The 20523-nt window shown below is 44.0% G+C and overlaps 1 protein-coding gene across 1 annotated transcript in view; it reads left to right on the top strand.

Moving 5' to 3' along the window:
- Window positions 1-20523, top strand: part of LOC309827188 (ATP-binding cassette sub-family A member 13-like) — a gene marked incomplete at both ends in the record, with an annotated part of 150292 nt that overhangs the window by 112256 nt on the left and 17513 nt on the right. Inside the window, 2 exon segments of the mRNA XM_082661725.1 lie at window positions 2056-2159; window positions 14358-14450. Of these exon segments, the coding sequence (XP_082517851.1) occupies window positions 2056-2159; window positions 14358-14450 (197 nt within the window).

Below are 20523 nucleotides of genomic sequence, written 5' to 3'. Positions count from 1 at the left end.
CCCGTGTCTGCAAATAAGACGCTTTGACCTATCAGAGTTCCTCCGGGGAGGACGTTCAAAATTGGCAACATTGGGCTTCTGACCTAATAAACGTTTGGCCCTAAATCAACATTTTCTGAACAGAATCTAAAATACCATTGGAATTTTACAGAACCAAAACAGACTCTTTGACTCCCTTTTATTTATCCAATTGAAGATTTGATACAATTTTAACGTTAAAGACAATATTTTAAAAGAATACCAGAATTCACTTGTAATCTGAGAACCAATGCACACTTTTCCTCTGGCTGTTGCTTTAAGTCTTTTCCTACCTGCAGATATGATGGTCGGAACTGTAGGGACTCTGTCCATGGGGAATCCTGAGGGTGGGGGTCAGGGTGCAGAATGGATCTGAGGGGGGAGGGGAGGGCGTCTGGCGGGAGAGCAGAGCATAGGCAGTGGCCTTGGGACAAGGTTGTCTATAATCCACGTGGGAACAGAAATTAATCCAGTTTGGCTGGATGGAAACATGAATTGGAGGTGGTCAAGTGTCAAGAAATAGAACCAGTTGTTTTGCATTTCAAAACAGCTAAAAGTAGTATCATTCAAATAATAAATCGAAGTCATCATTTGTGAGCCATAGACTGGGTTCTAATCATTAGAGGGCTGCCCAGGGCTTTGCGCTTGTAGAGGTATGAGGAACATGGAAAAGTATGGGAAACAAGACACATTCTTTCTTTTCCTGCTCTTGTTCATTAAATGGAAACAGCATTTCAGGGCGGGGAGTTAAAGGGGATTCAGAAGACCTGTGATGGAAAAATGACCCCATCGTTCGTGGGCTGTCTTCCGCAATCTGAGCTGAAGTTTCCTCTCACTTGCACCAAGCTTGCTTTTTTGCAAGGTCCGAAATCAAGGACTACTGTGTAATTGCATCTTCTGAAATCGGGTAATGAAAACCTAACACTTGCATGATTTTGCAGTTTGCAAACGCGTTTTCCTTACAAAGAATGCCGGCTTGCACTGAAGAGTTCCCGACAGGACCATTCCTTACCTTCAGCAGAACTGCCCGCTCAGCCTCACCCCCATGTCTCCTGGGTCGGGATGGGGCTCCGTCCTGGAGCGGGTCCCCGGCTCACCGCAGCCAGTCAGCTTCTCCCGTCCTGCAGCCCTGCTCTCGGCACCCTTGTTCACCCAGGCCTGGGCGTGGCGACCAGGGTGGGGACTCACACGTTGTGTGGACATTTTCTCCTTGTGTGAAACGGTCCTGATGACAGTGTCTGTCCATCAGAGTCCTTGAAGGCAGCCCATGAAATCCTCCTCATTGAGCTTTAGTGACGGTGGTGACAGTGAGTGTTCAGAGCATCTGGTGGCGGACATGCATTGAAGGGCCCATAGCGTCCTCCCCTGAGACCGGACAAGCATCTCCCCGACGACACCCGTGTGGGAACGATGCATCCAACTCTCTCAGGGAACAATGCCTGGTCACACCTTCCGTCCACTTGGTTTATAACTAACTATACACTGTATCACGTGATTTGCAGAAAAGACCCATGTTTGCTGGTGTCTGCTTTCCTGCTCAGTGCCATTTTGTGTCCACTTTCCTTCTGTTTCTTTCTTTGGGGCAGTTGATGACCCTCAGCTCTTAAGAAAAATGTGTTCTGTACTTCCTGACTACAAAAGCACAGAAACACATCTTGCAGCCTAGAAACATCTCTCTCAAAAGTGGTTCGGATAAGTAGTGCTTCAGTGTTTATTGAAGGAGAAAGCTTCGAGTTTCGAGAAATGTCAATTTACTTGACAATGTGAAATCAACAAAGCCTTTTTCTGCTCTGCTACATCTTTCTCAGGTAGATCCTTCTGGAATTTTATAGAGGTTGGGGTGCATCCAGGCCGGCCTAACTCCCCAGATCCCTAGGGGGGCCCGACTGACATGAGGGGCCCCGGCCTCTGCTGGGTGTGGAGCGTGGCCTGGAGCTGAGGCAGGCATTCCCTCTGGGCTGGGCCTGCTGCCCTCGCAGGCCTGGAGGGCAGCAGGGTTCTCCCTGCACCCCTCACCCTGTGTTTTCTGTCCTTCAGGACGAACCCAGCTCAGAGATGGATCCCTGCTCGAAGTGGCACCTGTGGGAGGCGGTGACGAATGAGGCACAGGAGGGCTGTGCCGTGATCCTGAGCTCCCACAGGTGAGCACGGCCCCTCAAAGCCGGGGCGCACCCAGGCCAGACGCAGTGCTCCCCACATGACCCGCTGTTCCCATACCACCCTGCCACGGAGATGTCACTGCTCACCCCCTGACATAGGTCAGGACACTGACCAGAGAGAGACCAAGGGACACAGCAAAGGCCGCTCCACCAGCGGGGTGGCTGAGCTGGACTCTGAAGCCAGCGGTCCCTCATCTACTACACCCTGTGTGTCCGTAGCTGCTGGACAGCTGGGCGCCTTCCTCGGGCCCTCCTGCAACCACATTTCTGCCCCTTTATATCAGCACTAGACTAACCTGAATTGAAAACCCAATATATTTCTGAATTGGGTCTCATCCCCACAGAATTAGTCTTGCAGTGAGATTTCAAAACCGTTGGGTTGTTTTTAGCCGTACCCTGCACTGTTCCAGGCCACACAGCAATGCAATTCTTAGGTTTCTTAAGCCCCCTGATGGAGAGTGAGTGCTGTGAGTTGGCTCATAAACATTCTTTATTTTATTTTATTTTTAATTAATTTTTATTGGAGTATAGTTGATTTACAATGTCGTGTTAGCTGCCGTGTACAGCAAAGTGAATCAGTTATACATATAGATATATCCACTGTTTTTTAGATTGTTTTCCCATATGGGCCATTACAGAGTACTGAGTAGAGTTCCCTGTGCTCTATAGTTATCTATTTTGTATACAGTGTGTATATATGTACTACAGCGGAGATCAGGCTTTAGAATTTACACGTGCTTTCTTCCTACTTGTAAGTCAAATGTGCGAGGAGCTAAGTGTCAAGAACTGAGGGTCTGGGATTCTTCCTTACTTGCAAGCTTGCAGATTTGGCGCTCGGGGTTCTTGGATGCTCCCAGGAGACAGGTAACTCGTGGGTCAGAGACAAAAGGCCGATTATTCACAGCGAGAACAGCATCTGGTGTCAGCAAAGTCACCTGGTTCCCTAAGCCCGAGTCACCCAGGGATGCTGCAGGCACGGAGGGGGGCCTGTTGGACAGGAGATAAACACCAACCTGGGGACCCTCCTCTCTATAGCAGCTGACAAGCTGGCCGGCTCTGTGTCTGGCCCTCATTCTGCAAGGTTGCTCTTGCAGCCACAGCTGTGGCCAACGGCCAGGTGGAGACCAGCCGGGACCTTGCAGGCTGAGGGTTCCTAGCAAGACCTGTGGGGGAGGAGGGACCCCCAGACGTTCCGATAAGTCTGAGCGGGCGTGCGCGGCCTGCTCCTTGTCGCTAGACATGAAATGCAAAGCTGGCCCATCATTCGAAATGGGAGGTCCCTGGGGGGGTCTCGGAGGCTTTGCCGATGGCTCCAGCAGTGTCAGTTTACGTGAAAATAACACTGGTGCTGTCAATCCACGAGCACGATCCCACTGCAGGAAATCTCAGAACCAGGTCCCGTGGTGAGTGCCGGTGGCCACCCTTCAGGTCCAGGCAAAGTCGACCCACTGAGAAGGAACCATGCCATTCACACCACTGCTTCCTTTTTTTTTTTTTTTTAACTTACACTCATTCACTGATGGTTTGCCCATTGCCAGACATTCCTGAATTTTTTACTGTCAGACTAACCACTAACCATTATTTTTAAAGTTTCTTTGAGGTATAATTGACATACCATGTAATTTCCCCACTTTAAGTGCACCTTTCTGTGAGGTTTTAGTCAGACTGCGGATCTGTGCCTGGGTCACCACCACCCAGTTCAGGACATTCCCATCACCTCGGAGTGTCTAGTGCCTGTTAACCCCCATCCGCCATTATAGAGACTCTTTGTCTCTATAAATGTGCCTTTCCTGCATACTTCACCTGCATGGAATCATGTGACCTATAGTTGTCTGTATGTGACTGTCACTTGTCATGTGTCTGAGCGTCCCCACGTGGCACCGAGCAGTGGGCTTGAGTCCACTGGGCAGCGGGACAGCATTTGTCGTCCACTCACCCGTCGTGGCCCTTTGGATCATTCCCAGATTGACTGTTCAGTACAATGTGCTGTGAACCGTCTCATACATGTCTTTGGACACACGTTTCTATTTCTCTTTGGGGTCTCTTGCTGGGTTGTATGGTAGGTTGTGTTCAGCACTTGAAGAGGTTGCAGAGCTGTTCTCCAAAGTGTCTTTATCATTTATTATCCCTGGAAACAGTGATGAAGTTTTTAGTGTTTCCACACCCCTGTCAGCACTATCTTCCTGACTGTAGCCATCCTGGTGACGTGTGGTTTTAATTGACATTTTCCTAATGAACATGTCACCTTCTGTCTTTTCACCCGCGTTGCTTCTTATAAGAAGCCAACCACTAATGGTTCCGACAGCATCCGTCACATATGTCTGACTCTCTCAAGATTTCTCAGTGACTCTCAACATCTCAACTTCGGTGTGTCTGGATGTAGATCTCTGTTGTCCTACCTGGGGCTCGTTTGCGTTTCTTTGGGAGGGATCTATGACAACTCTTTCCCCTGCAGTGGGTAGGTCCTGGTGCCTCTGCCTAGTTGGTTTTTTCCATTTTGTTTTCATTTTTTAAAGCCTGGGTTTTTCAGAGCCACGCTGTTTGTATACAGGCCAGTTGCCGGGCAGAGCCTGTGCTTCACCACCTCAGGCCAACAAGGGTTCTCTTCTGTCTCTGCCATGATCTGCATGAGGGGGGGGCAGGGCATTCCAAATTCAGGCTGTTTTCTCGTTGGTTCAGTTTTCTCTTTCCTGCTTCCTCTGGTCTCTGCAGGGTGCACGTGGGTGGCAGGCGGAGGGCCTCTGGGCTCACGCGGAGTCTGTGGCTGGCTTGGGCCTCTCCGGCCTCTCATGCTGTACACGCAGCCTCACAGGCTCCGTGCATGACACGGCCACAGGCCAGACCCTGAGCTGTTGCCCTTCCTTTTGCTGGACTCTGCAAGAGACGGGATGCTGACCTTGTTGTTGGGTGTGGGCATGGCCCAGTGGTCCACAGTGTGTGCACCCTTCAACAGGGGCAGAGGGGCTACTGAGCTTTGCAGCTTGGCCCACCTGCTAGGGCTGCGTGTTGTAAGCCAGAATGCTGCAGACCACCCCCTTCTTACCTGGTTCAGCAGTTTGTCGGCTGTAACTGTCTCATGTTATCATATGCCTTTGATCAGTTTCCAGAATTCTGAAACATATTGTTTTTGTTCATTTTGTCCAGTTTCATAGTTGTCTTCTGTCCATGTCTACCCTTGACTGTAGCCAGAAGTCCTGACCTTGTTTTCTTTTTTTTTCTTTGTTCTGTTTCTCTTCTGAAAAGAAAATTTTACATCGAAATGAATTAAATTTGGCAAATTCTCTACTTTATCATAATGTATACACGGTTCTTGCTTCCAGTGCCCCTCTTGCTGTGCCATTTCAGGAAACTCTGTATTTCTGTAGTCATTCTGCCAGCACTGAATTCCCTGTGCTGGTGTGTCAGTTCTGAGATTGGGTACGCAGGTGTCATGTTAAAAATTCCTGGTAATTTTCATATAACGTATAATTATTGCAGACAGTTCTCATATCACTGTAATTTCTTTTTTATGTCTCCCTGCTCATTTGGTTTCACGTTAATGATGTATCTTTATTTCCAAAAATCTGTCTGTATTTGTACAACACAAAGATCTAAATGACTCAGTGAAAATGAGGAGCAGGGCAGCTTTGGATCGATTCCCTGATCCTAAAGCAGTGCCATCAGCTGAGGAGTCTCTGAACTGCAGTTCCCTCCCCCATGCCTTATCCTGGGGGGCCACGGGGGGAGCAGGGGGCAGGGCACCAAGGGCAGGAGTGCCGGGTCCCAATTTACTCTATATGAGGAATTAAAATCAGCCCGACCAAGAGGGACCAGGACTGCTTCCTCCTCATCTGTCAAACGCTGATCTGAGAAACTCCATTATAAACCCTTAAGCCTCTGCATCACCTGCCCTACTTCTGTCCTGGTCAGCCCAACTGCCAAAAGCAAACATCGTGTTTATTTTTGAGTAAATGATCAGAGATTCCTTTCTTTGTTGTAGCACCTTGACTTTGTTTATTTACTTTGATGCTGAAGACCATCAGAATCTCCAATCTCTGCCTCTAGGCTGAGACTCAGTAGAATCCCACGTGTTTGGAGCATAGCGGTTTGATAGCTGATACTCATTCAATTGGAAATTCCGAGTCATTGCTCTGCGGCCTTAATTAATATCGGTTGTGATTTGGGATCCGTGTTTAGCGAGGTAATATAGAAGTGACTACATATTCTCCCACTTTAATTAGAGACCTACTATGCATTAATAAAAATGGTAAGTTTATTTTTAAATTGAAATTAATTGAAGAAACATAGAGAAACATACGTGTGCACAGAAAAATATAGAAAGCACATTAGGGATGTTTATAGCCCTAAGACTTCATAACAAAGACCCCAAATGACAGTGGCTGAAACCAGACACGCTTTTCTCTCCTGCATTCACAGTTCACGCTGTTGAGCTGTGTCGGAGCCCAAGGTCGTCCAAGGACTCATGTTCTTTCCACCGTGGTGCTTACTCATCAGCTTCATGGTTGAGTTGACTCCTTAGCTGTGTCCCCATCCCAGCTCATGGAAACTGGAAAGATCCAAAACCCAGGGCAAGTGACTTGCCTTATTTCAGTATGACCCGGAAATTGTCCTTCGCATTGACCTGATGGGTTGCATGTCCACCTCTGGCTGCACGGAAGTCTGACCAGTATGATCTTGATCTGAACATACACTGACCCAATAAGCAGACTGTTGTATGTCCATTCTCCAATAGGAAAACTACCATACTTCCTGTAGAATTTGTATAGTACAGCACGGTAAAAGAAGGAAAGAAATTCCACTATTAATTTCAATTTTTCATATATTTATAGTCATACGTTTTTTTGTTTTTCTTCCCAGTATTTTTATTGCATATTTTTATTTTTAATTTTTTAATTTTTTATATCTTTATTGGAGTATAATTGCTTTACAATGTTGTGCTATTTTCTGCTGTACAACAAAGTGAATCAGCTATATGTATACATATATCCCCATATCCCCTCCCTCTTGAGCCTCCCTCCAACACTCCCTATCCCACCCCTCTAGGTCGTCACAAAGCACCAAGCTGACCTCCCTGTGCTATGTGGCTGCTTCCCACTAGCTATCCATTTTACATTTGGTAGTGTAAATATGTCCATGCCACTCTCTCACTTCGTCCCAGCTGACCCTTCCCCCACCGGCCCCCTGTGTCCTCAAGTCCATTCTCTACGTCAGTGTCTTTATTCCTGCCCTGCCACTAGGTTCATCAGTACTGTTTTTTTTTTTTTTTAGATTCCATATATATGTGTTAGCATACAGTATTTGTGGTATTTGTTTTCTCTTTCTGACTTACTTCACTCTGTATGACAGACTCTAAGTCCATCCACCTCATTACAAATAATTCAATTTTGTTCATGTTTATGGCTGAGTTATATTCCATTGTATATACGTGCCACATCTTTATCCATTCATCTGTCAATGGACATTTATATTATTTCCATGTCCTGGCTATTGTAAATAGTGCTGCAATGAACATTGTGGTACGTGTATCTTTTTGAATTATGGTTTTCTCAAGATATATACCCAGGAGGGGGATTGCTGGGTCATATGGTAGTCCTATTTTTAGTTTCTTAAGGAACCTCCATACTGTTCTCCACAGTGGTGGTATAAATTTACATTCCCACCAGTAGTGCAGAAAAGGTTCCCTTTTCTCCACACCCTCTCTGACTTTTATTGTTTGTAGATTTTTTAATGATGGCTATTCTGACCGGTGTGAAGTGATACCTCATTGTGGTTTTGATTTGCATTTCTCTAATGATTAGTGACGTTGAGCATCTTTGCATATGTTTGTTGGCAATCTGTATGTATTCTTTGGAGAAATGTCTGTTTAGGTCTTCTGCCCATTTTTGGATTGGGTTGTTTGGTTTTTTGATATTGAGCTGCATGAGCCACTTGTATATGTTGGAGATTAATCCTTTGTCAGTTGCTTCATTTGCAAATATTTTATCCCATTCTGAGGGTTGTCTTTCCGTCTTGTGTATGGTTTCTTCTGCTCTGCAAAAGATTTTAAGTTTCATTAGGTCCCATTTGTTTATTTTTTATTTTATTTCCATTACTCTAGGAGCCGGGTCAAAAAGAATCTTGCTGTGATTTATGTCACAGAGTGTTCTGCCTATGTTTTCATCTTAGAGTTTTATAGTGTCTGGCCTTACAGTTAGGTCTTTAATCCATTTTGAGTTTATTTTTGTGTATGGTGTTAGAAAGTGTTCTAATTTCATTCCTTTACAGGTAGCATTTTTCCCAGTACAGCTTATTGAAGAGGATATCTTTTCACCACTGTATATTCTTGCCTCCTTTGTCAAAGATAAAGTATGTGCATGGGTTTATCTCTGGTCTTTTTGTCCTTTCCATTGATCTATATTTCTGTTTTTGTGCCAGTACCATACTGTCTTGATTACTGTAGCTTTGTAGTATAGTCTGAAGTCTGGTAGCCTGATTCCTCCAGCTCCATTTTTCTTTCTCAAGATTGCTTTGGCTATTTGAGATATTTTGTATTTCCAAACAAATTGTAAATTTTTTTGTTCTATTCTGTGAAAAATGCCATTGGTAATTTGATAGGGATTACATTGAATCTGTAGATTGCTTTGGGTAGTATAGTCACTTTCAGAATGTTGATTCTTCCAATCCAAGAACATGGTATATCTCTCCAACTGTTTGTATCACCTTTAATTTCTTTCATCAGTGTCATAGTTTTTTTCACACAGGTCTTTTGCCTCTTAGGTAGGTTTATTCCTAGGTATTTCATTCTTTCTGTTGCAGTAGGAAATGGGAGTTTTTCCTTAATTTTTCTTTCTGATTTTTTGTTGTTAGTGTATAGGACTGCAAGAGATTCCTATACACTGTGCTTTAATTTTGTATCCTGCTACTTTACCAAATTCATTGGTTACATCTAGTAGTTTTCTGGTGACATCTTTAGAACTTTCTATGTATAGTATCATGTCATATTCAAACAGTGACAGTTTTACTTCTCCTTTTCCAATTTGGATTCCTTTTATCTCTCTTTCTTCTATGATTGCGTGGCTAAAACTTCTAATACTATGTTGGATAATAGCGGTGAGAGTGCGCACCCTTGTCTTTTTCCTGATCCTAGAAGAAATCCTTACAGTTTTTCATCACGGAGAATGATGTTGGCTGTAGGTTTGTCATATGTTTTATTATGTTGAGGTAGGTCCTCTCTTTGCCCACTTTCTGGAGAGTTTTTATCATAAATAGGTATTGAATTTTGTCAAAAGCTTTTTCTGCATCTGTTGAGATTACCATATGGTTTTTATCCTTCAGTCTGTTAATATGGTGTATCACATTGATTGTATAATGAAAAATCCTTGCATTCCTGGGATAAACCTCTCTTGATCGTGGTGTATGATACTTTTAATGTGCTGTTGGATTCTGTTTGCTAGCATTTTGTTGAGGATTTTTTCATCTATGTTCATCAGTGATATTGGCCTGTAGTTTTCTTTTTTTGTGACATCTTTGTCTAGTTTTGGTATCAGGGTGATGGTGACCTCGTAGAATGAGTTTGGGAGTGTTCCTCCCTCTGCTATATTTTTGAAGAGTTTAAGAAGAATAAGTGTTAGCTCTTCTCTAAATGTTTGATAAAATTCACTTAAGAAGCCATCTCTGGCCCTGGGTCTTTGCTTGTTGGAAGATTTTTAATCACAGTTTCAATTTCAGTGCTTGTGATTGGTCTGTTCCTATTTTCTATTTCTTCCTGGTTCAGTAATGGAAGGTTGTACCGTTCTAAGAATTTGTCCATTTCTCCCAGGTTGTCCATTTTACTGGCATATAGATGCTTTTAGTTGCTAATGATCCTTTGTATTTCTGTGCTGTCAGTGTTACTTCTCCTTTTTAATTTCTAATTCGGATGAGTTGAGTCTTCTCCCTTTTTTTCTTGATGAGTCTGGCTAATGGTTTATCAATTTTGTTTATCTTCTCAAGGAACCAGCTTTTAGTTTTATTGATCTTTGTATCACTTCCTTAATTTCTTTTTCATTTCTTTCTGATCTGATCTTTATGATGATTTTCCTTCTGCTAACTTTGGGGTTTTTTTTTTTTTTTGTTCTTCTTTCTCTAATTGCTTTAGTTGTAAGGTTAGGTTGTTTATTTGAGATGTTTCTTGTTTCTTGAGGTAGGATTGTATTGCTATAAACTTCCCTATTAGAACATCTTTTGCTGTGTCCCATAGGTTTTGGATCTTCCTGTTTTCATTGTCATTTGTTTCTAGATATTTTTTGATTTCCTCTTCGATTTCTTCAGCGATCTCTTAGTTATTTAGTAGAGTAATTTTTAGCCTCCATGTGTTTGTATTTTTTGCAGTTTTTTTTTCCTGTAATTGATATCTAGTCTCAAAGCGTTGTGGTCGGAAAAGATGCTTGATACAATTCCAATTTTCTTAAACTTACCAAGACTTGATTTGTGACCCAAGATGTGATCTATCCTGGAAAATGTTCTTTGTGCACTTGAGAAGAAAGTGTATTCTTTTGGTATGGATGGTATGTTCTATAAATATTGATTAAGGCCATCTGGTCTAATGTGTCATTTAAAGCTTGTGTTTCATTATTTATTTTCTGTTTGGATGATATGTCCATTTGTGTAAGTGGGGTGTTAAAGTCCTCCACTATCATTGTGTTACTGTCAATTTCCCCTTTTATGGCTGTTAGCATTTGCCTTATGCATTTAGGTGCCGTTATGTTGGGTGCATAAATATTTACAATCGTTATATCTTCTTCTTGGATTGATCCCTTGATCATTATGTAGTGTCTTTCACTGCGTCTTGTAATCGTCTTTATTTTAAAGTCTATTTTGTCTGATAGGAGTATTGCTATTCCAGCTTTCTTTTGATTTTCATTTGCATGGAGTATCATTTTTCATCCCCTCACTTTCAGTCTGTATGTGGCCCTAGGTGTGAAGTGGGTCTCTTGTAGACAGCATATATATGGGTCTTGTTTTTGTATCCATTCAGCCAGTCTGTGTCTTTTGGTTGAGGCCTTTAAACCTTTTATATTTAAGGTAATTATTAATATGTATGTTCCTATTACCATTTTCTTAATTGTTTTGGGTTTGTTTTTGTAAGTCTTTTCCTTCTCTTGTATTTAATGCCTAGACAATTTCCTTCAGCATTTGTTGTAAAACTGGTATGGTGGTGCTGAATTCTCTTAACTTTTGCTTATCTGTAAAGCTTTTGATTTCTCCCTTGAATCTGAATGAGATCCTTGTTCGGTAGAGTAATCTTTGTTGTAGGTTTTTCCCTTTCATCACTTTAAATATATCTTTCCACTCTCTTCTGGCCTATAGAGCTTCTGCTGAAACCTCAGCTGTTTATCTTATCAAGATTCCCTTGTATGTTATTTGTTGCTTTTCCCTTGCTGCTTTTATTATTTTTTCTTTGTGCTTAATTTTTGTTAGTTTGATTAGTATGTGTCTTGGCATGTTTCTCCTTGGGTTTATCCCATTTGGGATTCTCTGTGCTTCCTCGACCTGATTGACTATTTCCTTTCCCATGTTGTCTTCCCAGTTTTTTAACATATATGTGCAATTTTCCTATAATGCATTGTCATTTTACCATTCCTATATCATTACCTTTTCCACATACAATTAATTGACTCTAGAAACCCTCATTTTAATGGCTAACACACACACAGATGCACCCTCATTTATATGAGTATTATATTATTCTACTGTGCAAGCTGTTTCTAGATTTTTTCATATTCTAAGTAAGTTGTTATATGCATTTATATTTTCTGTGTATCTTAAGGTAATTTCCTAGGTAAGGAATTATTGTCAAATTGGTTTTCAGAAAGGTATGTCCATATTTCTTTCCCAACAGTAGTATATGAAATGACATCTTTAAGTGAGAGAATATCTAGCTTTTGGGGTATTTTTTGGATCTGAGAATTCTTGTTCTTATTCACACTGGAGATGGGGGAAAAGCATTTTTCTCTGCAACACACACTGGCATACATGACAAATGCCTGCCTGGCTAGAAAATAGTTTTAAGGTGGCTTATTTGCTGCTTAAGTTTGTAATTTATTGGTATGTTTATTACCTATGAATATTTTTTGGGGGGAAATTCTCTATATGTTATTTACCCCTTTTCCTCTCTTGAATTTTTGTTTATTTTATGCTAATATATATGAGTTCTTTATAATAAGTACATCAAATATTACCCATTGTGTTTGTTGCAGTTTTTTTTTATGTTAATTTGCTGTATTTTGACACACTTATTAGAAGCTTGTCAGAATGGCCATCATCAAAAAATCTAGAAACAATAAATGCTGGAGAGGGTGTGGAGAAAAGGGAACACTCTTGTGCTGCTGGTGAGAATGTGAATTGGTACAGCCACTATGGAGAACAGTATGGTGGTTCCTTAAAAAACTACAAATAGAACTACCATATGACCCAGCAATCCCACTACTGGACGTATACCCTGAGAAAACCATAATTCAAAAAGAGTCATGTACCAAAATGTTCATTGCAGCTCTATTTACAATAGTCAGGACATGGAAACAACCTAAGTGTCCATCATCGGATGAATGGATAAAGAAGATGTGGCACATATATACAATGGAATATTACTCAGCCATAAAATGAAATGAAATTAAGCTATTTGTAATGAGGTGGATAGACCTAGAGTTTGTCATACAGAGTGAAGTCAGAAAGAGAAAGACAAATACCATATGCTAACACACACACACACACACACACACACATATATATATGTATATGGAATTTAAGAAAAAAAAATGTCATGAAGAACCTAGGGGTAAGACAGGAATAAAGACACAGACCTACTAGAGAATGGACTTGAGGATATGGAGAGGGGGAAGGGTAAGCTGTGACAAAGTGAAAGAGAGGCATGGACATATATACACTACCAAACGTAAGGTAGATAGCTAGTGGGAAGCAGCCGCATAGCACAGGGAGATCAGTTCGGTGTTTTGTGACCGCCTGGAGGAGTGGGATAGGGAGGGTGGGAGGGAGGGAGACGCAAGAGGGAAGAGATATGGGAACATATGTATATGTATAACTGATTCACTTTGTTATAAAGCAGAAACTAACACACCATTGTAAAGCAATTATACTCCAATAAAGACGTAAAAAAAAAAAAAAAAGAAGCTTGTAGTTTTGCATTGTCAAGTACATCAAACTTTTCCTTTGCAGTTTCTTCCATTACTCTTCCGCTTAGAATGTTTCCATCCTCTGGTCACCTATGTATTTAAAATACTAATGTCTCATCTGCACTGTCTTATCTTGTTCCAGTGACCTGTCTTGTAATTCCTTAGCATACTGTCTCACTTTAATTATTTAAGAAAATATTAATATTTTCTGGGGTGAGTCTTCTTTCACTTCTCTTCTTGTGTGACCTTCTTCTGCCTCTTAATTTTTCTTATGGGGAGTGATAAGCTTAAAATTTTGATCAATATTATACTAAATCCTTCTTATAATTTGTATTATACTTTTACATACTTATAATAATAAAATTGTAAATTATAAGTCTTGATAGAATACTTTATATCAACATAATATTAAATTATATTACAAGCTAAATTATAGTTACAAATTACAATGCTATTTATTTTGTACTATATACTGTATTATTTATTATTTATGTATTACATACTGCATTAAAATATGATTTTTATTTATATTGTATACAAAATTTATTTTATATTTATACTTATATTTTAAACTTACAAATTTATCTTACAATAATTTTTATACTATAATAATTTCCCATTTAAAACATGTTCATTCTTTTCCCTTTTTCTGACACATCTTTCCATTGATTCAAGATTTCATTTAGGTCCATTAGTAAATCTTTCTTTCCATAAGACTTTCACATTTTTTATGATGGTCATTCTGATCTATTTTGCTCTTTTGGATTATTGCTTAAAGGTTCTCTCCTACATATTTTGTAACTGGTCTTCCTAGTATATGGAAAGGCTACTAATATTTTGTTAGTTGTGTAATTGGCCACCTAAATAAAGTCTTATCCATTTCCAAAGTACTTCTTTGGGTTTCGTGAGGTCCCTCTATGGGAAATTAGCTGCTTTTCAGTAATGGTGTATCTGTCTCCTTGCTCATCTCACGGTTGATTCAAGCCCTGTGCCTGGGGCCATGGCTCACCCCTGGGTCTTGTCTCCCCAGCATGGAGGAGTGTGGGGCCATGTGCCCGAGACTTGCCATCATGGTCCATGACAGCTTCCAGTGCCTGGGTTCCCCACAGCACATCAAAAACAGGTGCGTTGCCATCTTTCCACTTAAATGTTTCCTGTGAATTAGTAGCTGGATGCGGTTATAACCGGAGGTCCAGGCACCTCAGGGGCACAGAAGGGGAGATGGAGGCTGAGAGGGGAGGGGCATGTTTGTGTGTGAAACACCATCACCAGGAGTGCCCATCATCAGCTCTGCAGAGCCCAGCTTCCCCCACCACCCGACCAAGGTCTTACTGTCTTCTGCCCATGAAGACACATGCTGTCATTGCGGTGACACTGGGAGGGTTGGAAATACCATTACACAATCAAGGTGAAACAAGGACCAAAAGTATCCTCATTGATACAAAATACCACGTAGAAAGATTGTTCTGACATATTCCTCACCCAGAGCGGGTCAGTAGCCAGTGCTGCACCTGGAGAAAGGCCCCCATTGATTCAAGAGGGTGAAAGACGGTCCTTGTGGTTGCTTCTTAGTTCAACTAATAGACTAGAGACTTAGCATGCTTTAATCGCTTAGATTTCTTCCTGGTTAATTGTCTTTTTTTTCCATTTACCTTTTGGAATCATAATGATTTTGTTATCAAGTTGTATGAGTGTTTTTGTGTCCCTGTATAACTTTTTTATTTTAATTCAGTGTTGCCTAAGCTATTTTCAGAGTTTACAAGGCATACCATGTATTATTGTGCTTTGCTTTCATTGCACTTCACAGATACTGCATTTTCTACAAGTTGAAGTTTTGTGGCCACCCTGCATTGAACAAGTCTGTTGGCACCATTTTTCTAATAGCATTTGCTCATATTCTGTCTCTGTGTCACATTTTGGTAATTCTTGCAATATTTCAAACCCTCCACCAGCAAAAAGATTATGACTCACTGAAGGCTCAGATGACAGTTTGCATTTTTTAGCAACAAAGTATTGTTTTAAATTAAGCTATGTACCTTTTTTTAGACATAATGTTATTGCACACTTATTAGAAGACAGTATAGTATAAACATAACTTAATATGCACCAGGAAACCAAAAGTATTGTGTCACTCCCTTAATTGCGATATTTGCTGTGTTGTGGTGGTCTGGAATGGAACCTGCAGTATCTCCAAGGTATGCCTCTAATTTCTTTTAAATTTGTTGTTTAATCTGTTCCTTTTGATATAATTTATTCATATATGTTGATACATCTCTTTTCATTTTCAGTTATTCAATGTTTTTAAAGTAAGAATTCCCAAGTAGAGATTTGTTAAATTCATATATATATTAGGTTGAAATATTTTTATTTTATGGAGAAAATACCATGAATGTTTGGATGGAGACGCCGCGTTGGGGAGTGGACGACAATTTTCCAGCAGCTGAGAGCCGGGCGCTGCTGGTTGGTCATGCTCACTGTCGCTTCATGTCAATCCTTCATCAGATAAACCCACTGGAAACTGTTCTCAACATGTGCTCTGCTCACCTTTAATGAGAGTCATCAAAAGGAAAATAATATTTCATGCTCCCTCGCCTTTATGAATGCTCACATAAAGTTTTATAGCCCTTGCCTGATCGTCAGGTGATGTATGTCTTGAGTTCAGCTACTTGCCTTTCAAGAGGTTTGCCGACGTCTCTGGAAGGGGCGGGGGAGGGGAGGCTGTGGGGAGGTGCATCCTATTGCTGCTCTGGTCTGTGTGCTCATCGCTCTCGTCTGCCTCTGAGTTTTAGGTCTGATCATGTGTAATAAGGGTGAGGATGGATCGTTAGTAAATATGAACCGTAGAATTCTTTTTTCCCCCCTAGGATACATTTTTTTTTCAGTTATGCATATACATGTATCCATTCCTTTTCAAATTCTTTTCCCTCCGAGGTTGTTACATAACATTGAGCAGAGCTCCCTGTGCTCTACAGTAGGTCCCTGCTGGTTATCCAATTTGAACATAGCAATGTGTACCATAGAATTCTGTTAACAGATGGCTTGTGGGTTAGTCACTGGAAGCTTGAACTTAATACATTTAAAAATAGTTTGTAAAGTTGGTATTTTCCTATGACAAACTGACTACATGTCTTTCCATAATATTGAGATGGAGAACTCGGAATTGATCATTTTTATGGAACGCTGGACTCCTAAACCTGGGGGTCATCAACGTGGTGCCCACTTCCATCCCTGGGTTGTGGGGGGCTGCAAGAAGCTCCTCCCTCCACCCGGTTCCTGCCCTTCTGCCAGCATCCCCGAACATCCCTGAGGCCCGCAGTCCCTGTGCTCGCTTGCCCTGAGGGTGGTGAAGCAGACAGGGGACCAGCTTCCTGGCTTCCAGCCTTGTTGCCCTGACTACGTGAGCAGGCTTGTTACCGGGGCAGAAGGAGGTTTCTTGCCTGGTGTCTGCTGTGACCTTGGGTGATGAGTCCAGAGGTACGATTTGGACCATTTTGTGGAGGCCCCACTGGGTTCCTGCAGGGGGATCCCCGGCGGATGAAAGCCTGGTCTGGCTGCCCCTGGATGGAGCCTGTCACAGGGTGTCTGGGTCTCAGTCCCTCCAGCTGTGGGATGGTTGTTGTGAGGACCACATGCATGTGAGAGAACTTAAAAGAGGGCCCTGCTCCGGTCATGCTGGGGTGCCTGCTGCTGTTACTGCCACAGGCAGTTTGACCCGAGTGACCCATCCCGCTGTGCCCCCAGAGAGAGTCAGGATATAGGGGGGTTAGAGAGAGCTTCTGTGATGGGTTTTGTGAGAGACGATGAAAGCCAGGATGAAGCCGTGGAAATGAATGTTCCTGAGCCCCGAGTCCAGACAGTGTGATGCTGAGCATGTCAGCAAAGGCAGCAGCCGAGGAGGAGAGTCCAGGGTGATCCCGTGATTTGGGGACGGAGGGAATGTGAAAAGAGTGAGGAGAGAATGAAGAAGAGAGAGCGGGGGTGGGGGGGCTCTGAGGAGAGAACTCAGGATGAAGCGATGTTTGAGAGATGGACCTGAGGTTGGGCTCAGACCTGAGTTAGGGGTTTCCCTGTGGAGACATGGAGGTGGCTGGGCTGGGTCCTGCCTGGGTCAGGAGACATGGTCTGAAGCGGGAGCTGAGGGCGGGAGCTGCAGAAACCCTGTAGAGGGGCGATGCCGGGGTGTGTCCTTGGGACCCCCCTAACGACGAGGGCAGGTGCAGGAGAGCCCACAGAGAGAGACAGAAGAGTGGGGAGCCAGGAGGTAGTGAAGGTTTAGCCCCTGTTCAGCTTCCGAATCCCAGTGCTGGTCTGGACCCATCATCAGCCACTAGAAACCCTCAGGAAAATCCCAGAAAACGCAATGCTGATGGCAGCCAGGGGCCCCACTGGAATAACAGCTCACTGTGCAACCCAGAGTGGGGTCTGGCTGCTCGCCGCTCAAAAGCCAGCAAAGAAGCAAGGTTGGTGGAAAGGAAGGTTTGCTTTATTTCAGAGGCCAGCATCCTGGGGAGGGGCAGGGTGGGCTCCTGTCCAAAGGCTGACTCCCCGCCAGTGACAACCAGTGGGCAAGAGCTTTTATAGACAGAGGGAGGGGGCTATGTGCAGAAACAGCAGTCAGCTGTGACAGTCACCTTGAAATTGGTCATCGGTGGTCTGATCAGCGTCATCCTGATCGTTTTAAGGACAGTTAGTCTTCAGTTCCAGGGTTGGTTTGTTCCCATTTCTTTGAGGCCAGTTCTCGGAATTGTGGCGGCTCATGTCATGGCTACAGTCTGGTCATCATGCAGTTCACTTCTTCCATCTGCTGGGGGTTTCAGTATCTACAAGACAGCTCACAGGACATGGCTCAGAATATTATCTGTAGCCCTTGAGGAGCAACTAAAGGTCCTTGATTTTGCCTAATGACTAAACTATTATTGTTTAGTCTTGTTGGACTGTTTTCCTTGGTTTCTGCATTTTCTCACTTCTCTGATTAAACTTACTCTTTGGTTAAAGTTTTTCCCCAGACAAAAGGCAGGTGGAGGACACGGTGGGAAAGGACCATAGAGTCCTGCTCCGTTTCAACTGGGCACAGAATCCATCTTCCAGGTGGGGCGGGAGGGGAAACGGATGCAGAGATGGGTAAAACCAAGAGCCACAGAAGTAGGAAGGGAGGAAGAGCATGTGGGCAGGGTGTAGGAGAGGTAAACAGACAGAACAAGAGACACAGAAGGAGAGCACAGGCCCTGCCCTCCCTGCGCCATCCGCTGGGCCGGCACAGCCCCGGAGACGGTGCAGGGGAGACAGGTGCCTCCCAGACCTCAGAGCCGCCATGTCACCCCCAGCCTGCAGGCGAGACCAGGTCCAGGCCATCCCGGGCTGCACTCCCTCTTCTCGGGTGCTTTTCATCCACTCTCGACTCTCAGTGCCCTGATTCTTTTCCTTCCACCTTTGCTCGTTTGAATTCCTTTCCTGGGCCCAAAGGGCAACCCACTCATCCTCCCCCATCAGAGAATGTTCCTCCAAAGGACGCGAGTCCCTTCCCCTACTCCTTTCTGAGCATCACAGCCCAGCATCCTGCTGCCCACCCAGACTGCCCCCGCCCTCCGGGCTCCATTAACTGCATTTGTGGGAAATGTGAGGTGTGTAAGGCCACCCTATCAGGAGATAATTGGACCGAAGAGTTCGTCAGAGCTCCCGAGAGGAGGGGCCATGTGTGAGCCCAGTGAGGAGGGATCAGTTGGTCCTATGGGGTCTCTCCCATTGGGTGCCCGTCACCTGGGGAGCGAGGCTCACATCACCTGTGGTGTCACAGGCCTAATAGGTATGCATCACAGGAGAAGTACCAACCGTGGCATCTGGCGGCGGGGAGGTTTGGTTGGAGGATGTAGGGAAGTCTCTGAGTAAATCTGGTTAGGAGGGCACTGAATTCCTGCTCGGCTCTCCGGGCTGGCAGGGGAGGGACAGTCAATGGGAGGAACTGGGAACAGGCCTGAAGAGGGGCCAGCTCCACACATGGGGCATTTCATCCCACAAGCTGATCCCCTGGGCCCTGGGTGACCTCATTTTGCAGAAGTTTCAGGGTCTGAGTGAGAAAAGCATCTTCCTCTCCTTCCAACCTCAGTCTGGTCCCAGCTCAGATGTAAGAAATGACACCCAGGAGCCCGCGGGCCTGGAGGGCACTGGGAAGTTGACAGGTTGGGGTCACGAGGATGCCCCCCACCTCCTCTGAATATCTCTCCCTTGCCTCATTGTCCCGCACTTGCAGCCTCTCTCAGACACCTCCCAGCCGTGACTGCATCCCCGCCAAGCTGCCAGCACCGTCCTCCTTCCTTGTGGGGGAACCCATGGCCTCTCCAAGGCTCCGCACTTCCCTTCCTTGTTTTCTCCTCACGGCGACAACCTGTCCTCTTCTTTGGCAGGTAACTGCATCCTCCCTGCCAAGAGGTCTGTCTGTGCCAATCCTGCCTGGTTCCAATTAGACCCTACGCTCCTGGAGAGCACAGCCTCTGTCCTCTGTCCGCCCCAGGATGGCTCTGTGCTCAGGCATCCTTACTGTCTCAGGGATGGAGCCTGGGGTCAGCAGCAGCTGGCCCTGGACCCCTGGGCCCAGGGAACCCAGGAGAACTATTCCAAAGAGGATGCACAGGGTCCTGAAGTGTTTAGGCTTTGATCCCCCAGGAGGGCTAATGTTGCCAGGCTCTAAATTCACTCCTTTCCTAATTGGCCGTCCTATTTTTTTTTTTCCTCAACTTCAAGACTGTCTTCTTTTAACTTCTTAAGGTGTCTTAAGTGACAGCTGTAAATAATTAAACACTGTGTTTAACCGTAGAGTTGGCATTCTAATATATTTTTAAATGTTCTTTGTGTTCATAAACAAAGAACCAGCCAAGTTCAAGTTTGATAATCATGGAGTCATACTTTATCATTTCAGGAAAGAAGCCAATGCTAGATTTCAGTTCCTGGGAGTTACTAAGGGACTTTTCCTGGCTCTGGCTCGGGGCTGCGTCCTGCTCATCCCAGCTTCAGACGGCGTCCCATCCCGATTTGTCTAAAAGTGGGAACTGGTTGGCCAGAAGGACAGACAGCGTCTAGAGTAGGGAATTTCCGAGGCGTGGTCTCTCTGGGGAGAGTGGCATTTTCTCCCCTTCCATGCCCCCTATCTCCCCCAACCCTGAGCCCTCCGGCCTCTGTGTCAACCTTGTGATGTGCGATGT

Source organism: Grampus griseus, assembly GCF_964374135.1.
Source record: "Grampus griseus genome assembly, chromosome: 9".
Taxonomy (NCBI): Eukaryota; Metazoa; Chordata; class Mammalia; order Artiodactyla; family Delphinidae; genus Grampus; species Grampus griseus.
Note: the sequence above shows the minus strand (reverse complement) of the source record. Positions and strands in the feature narration are given on the sequence as shown.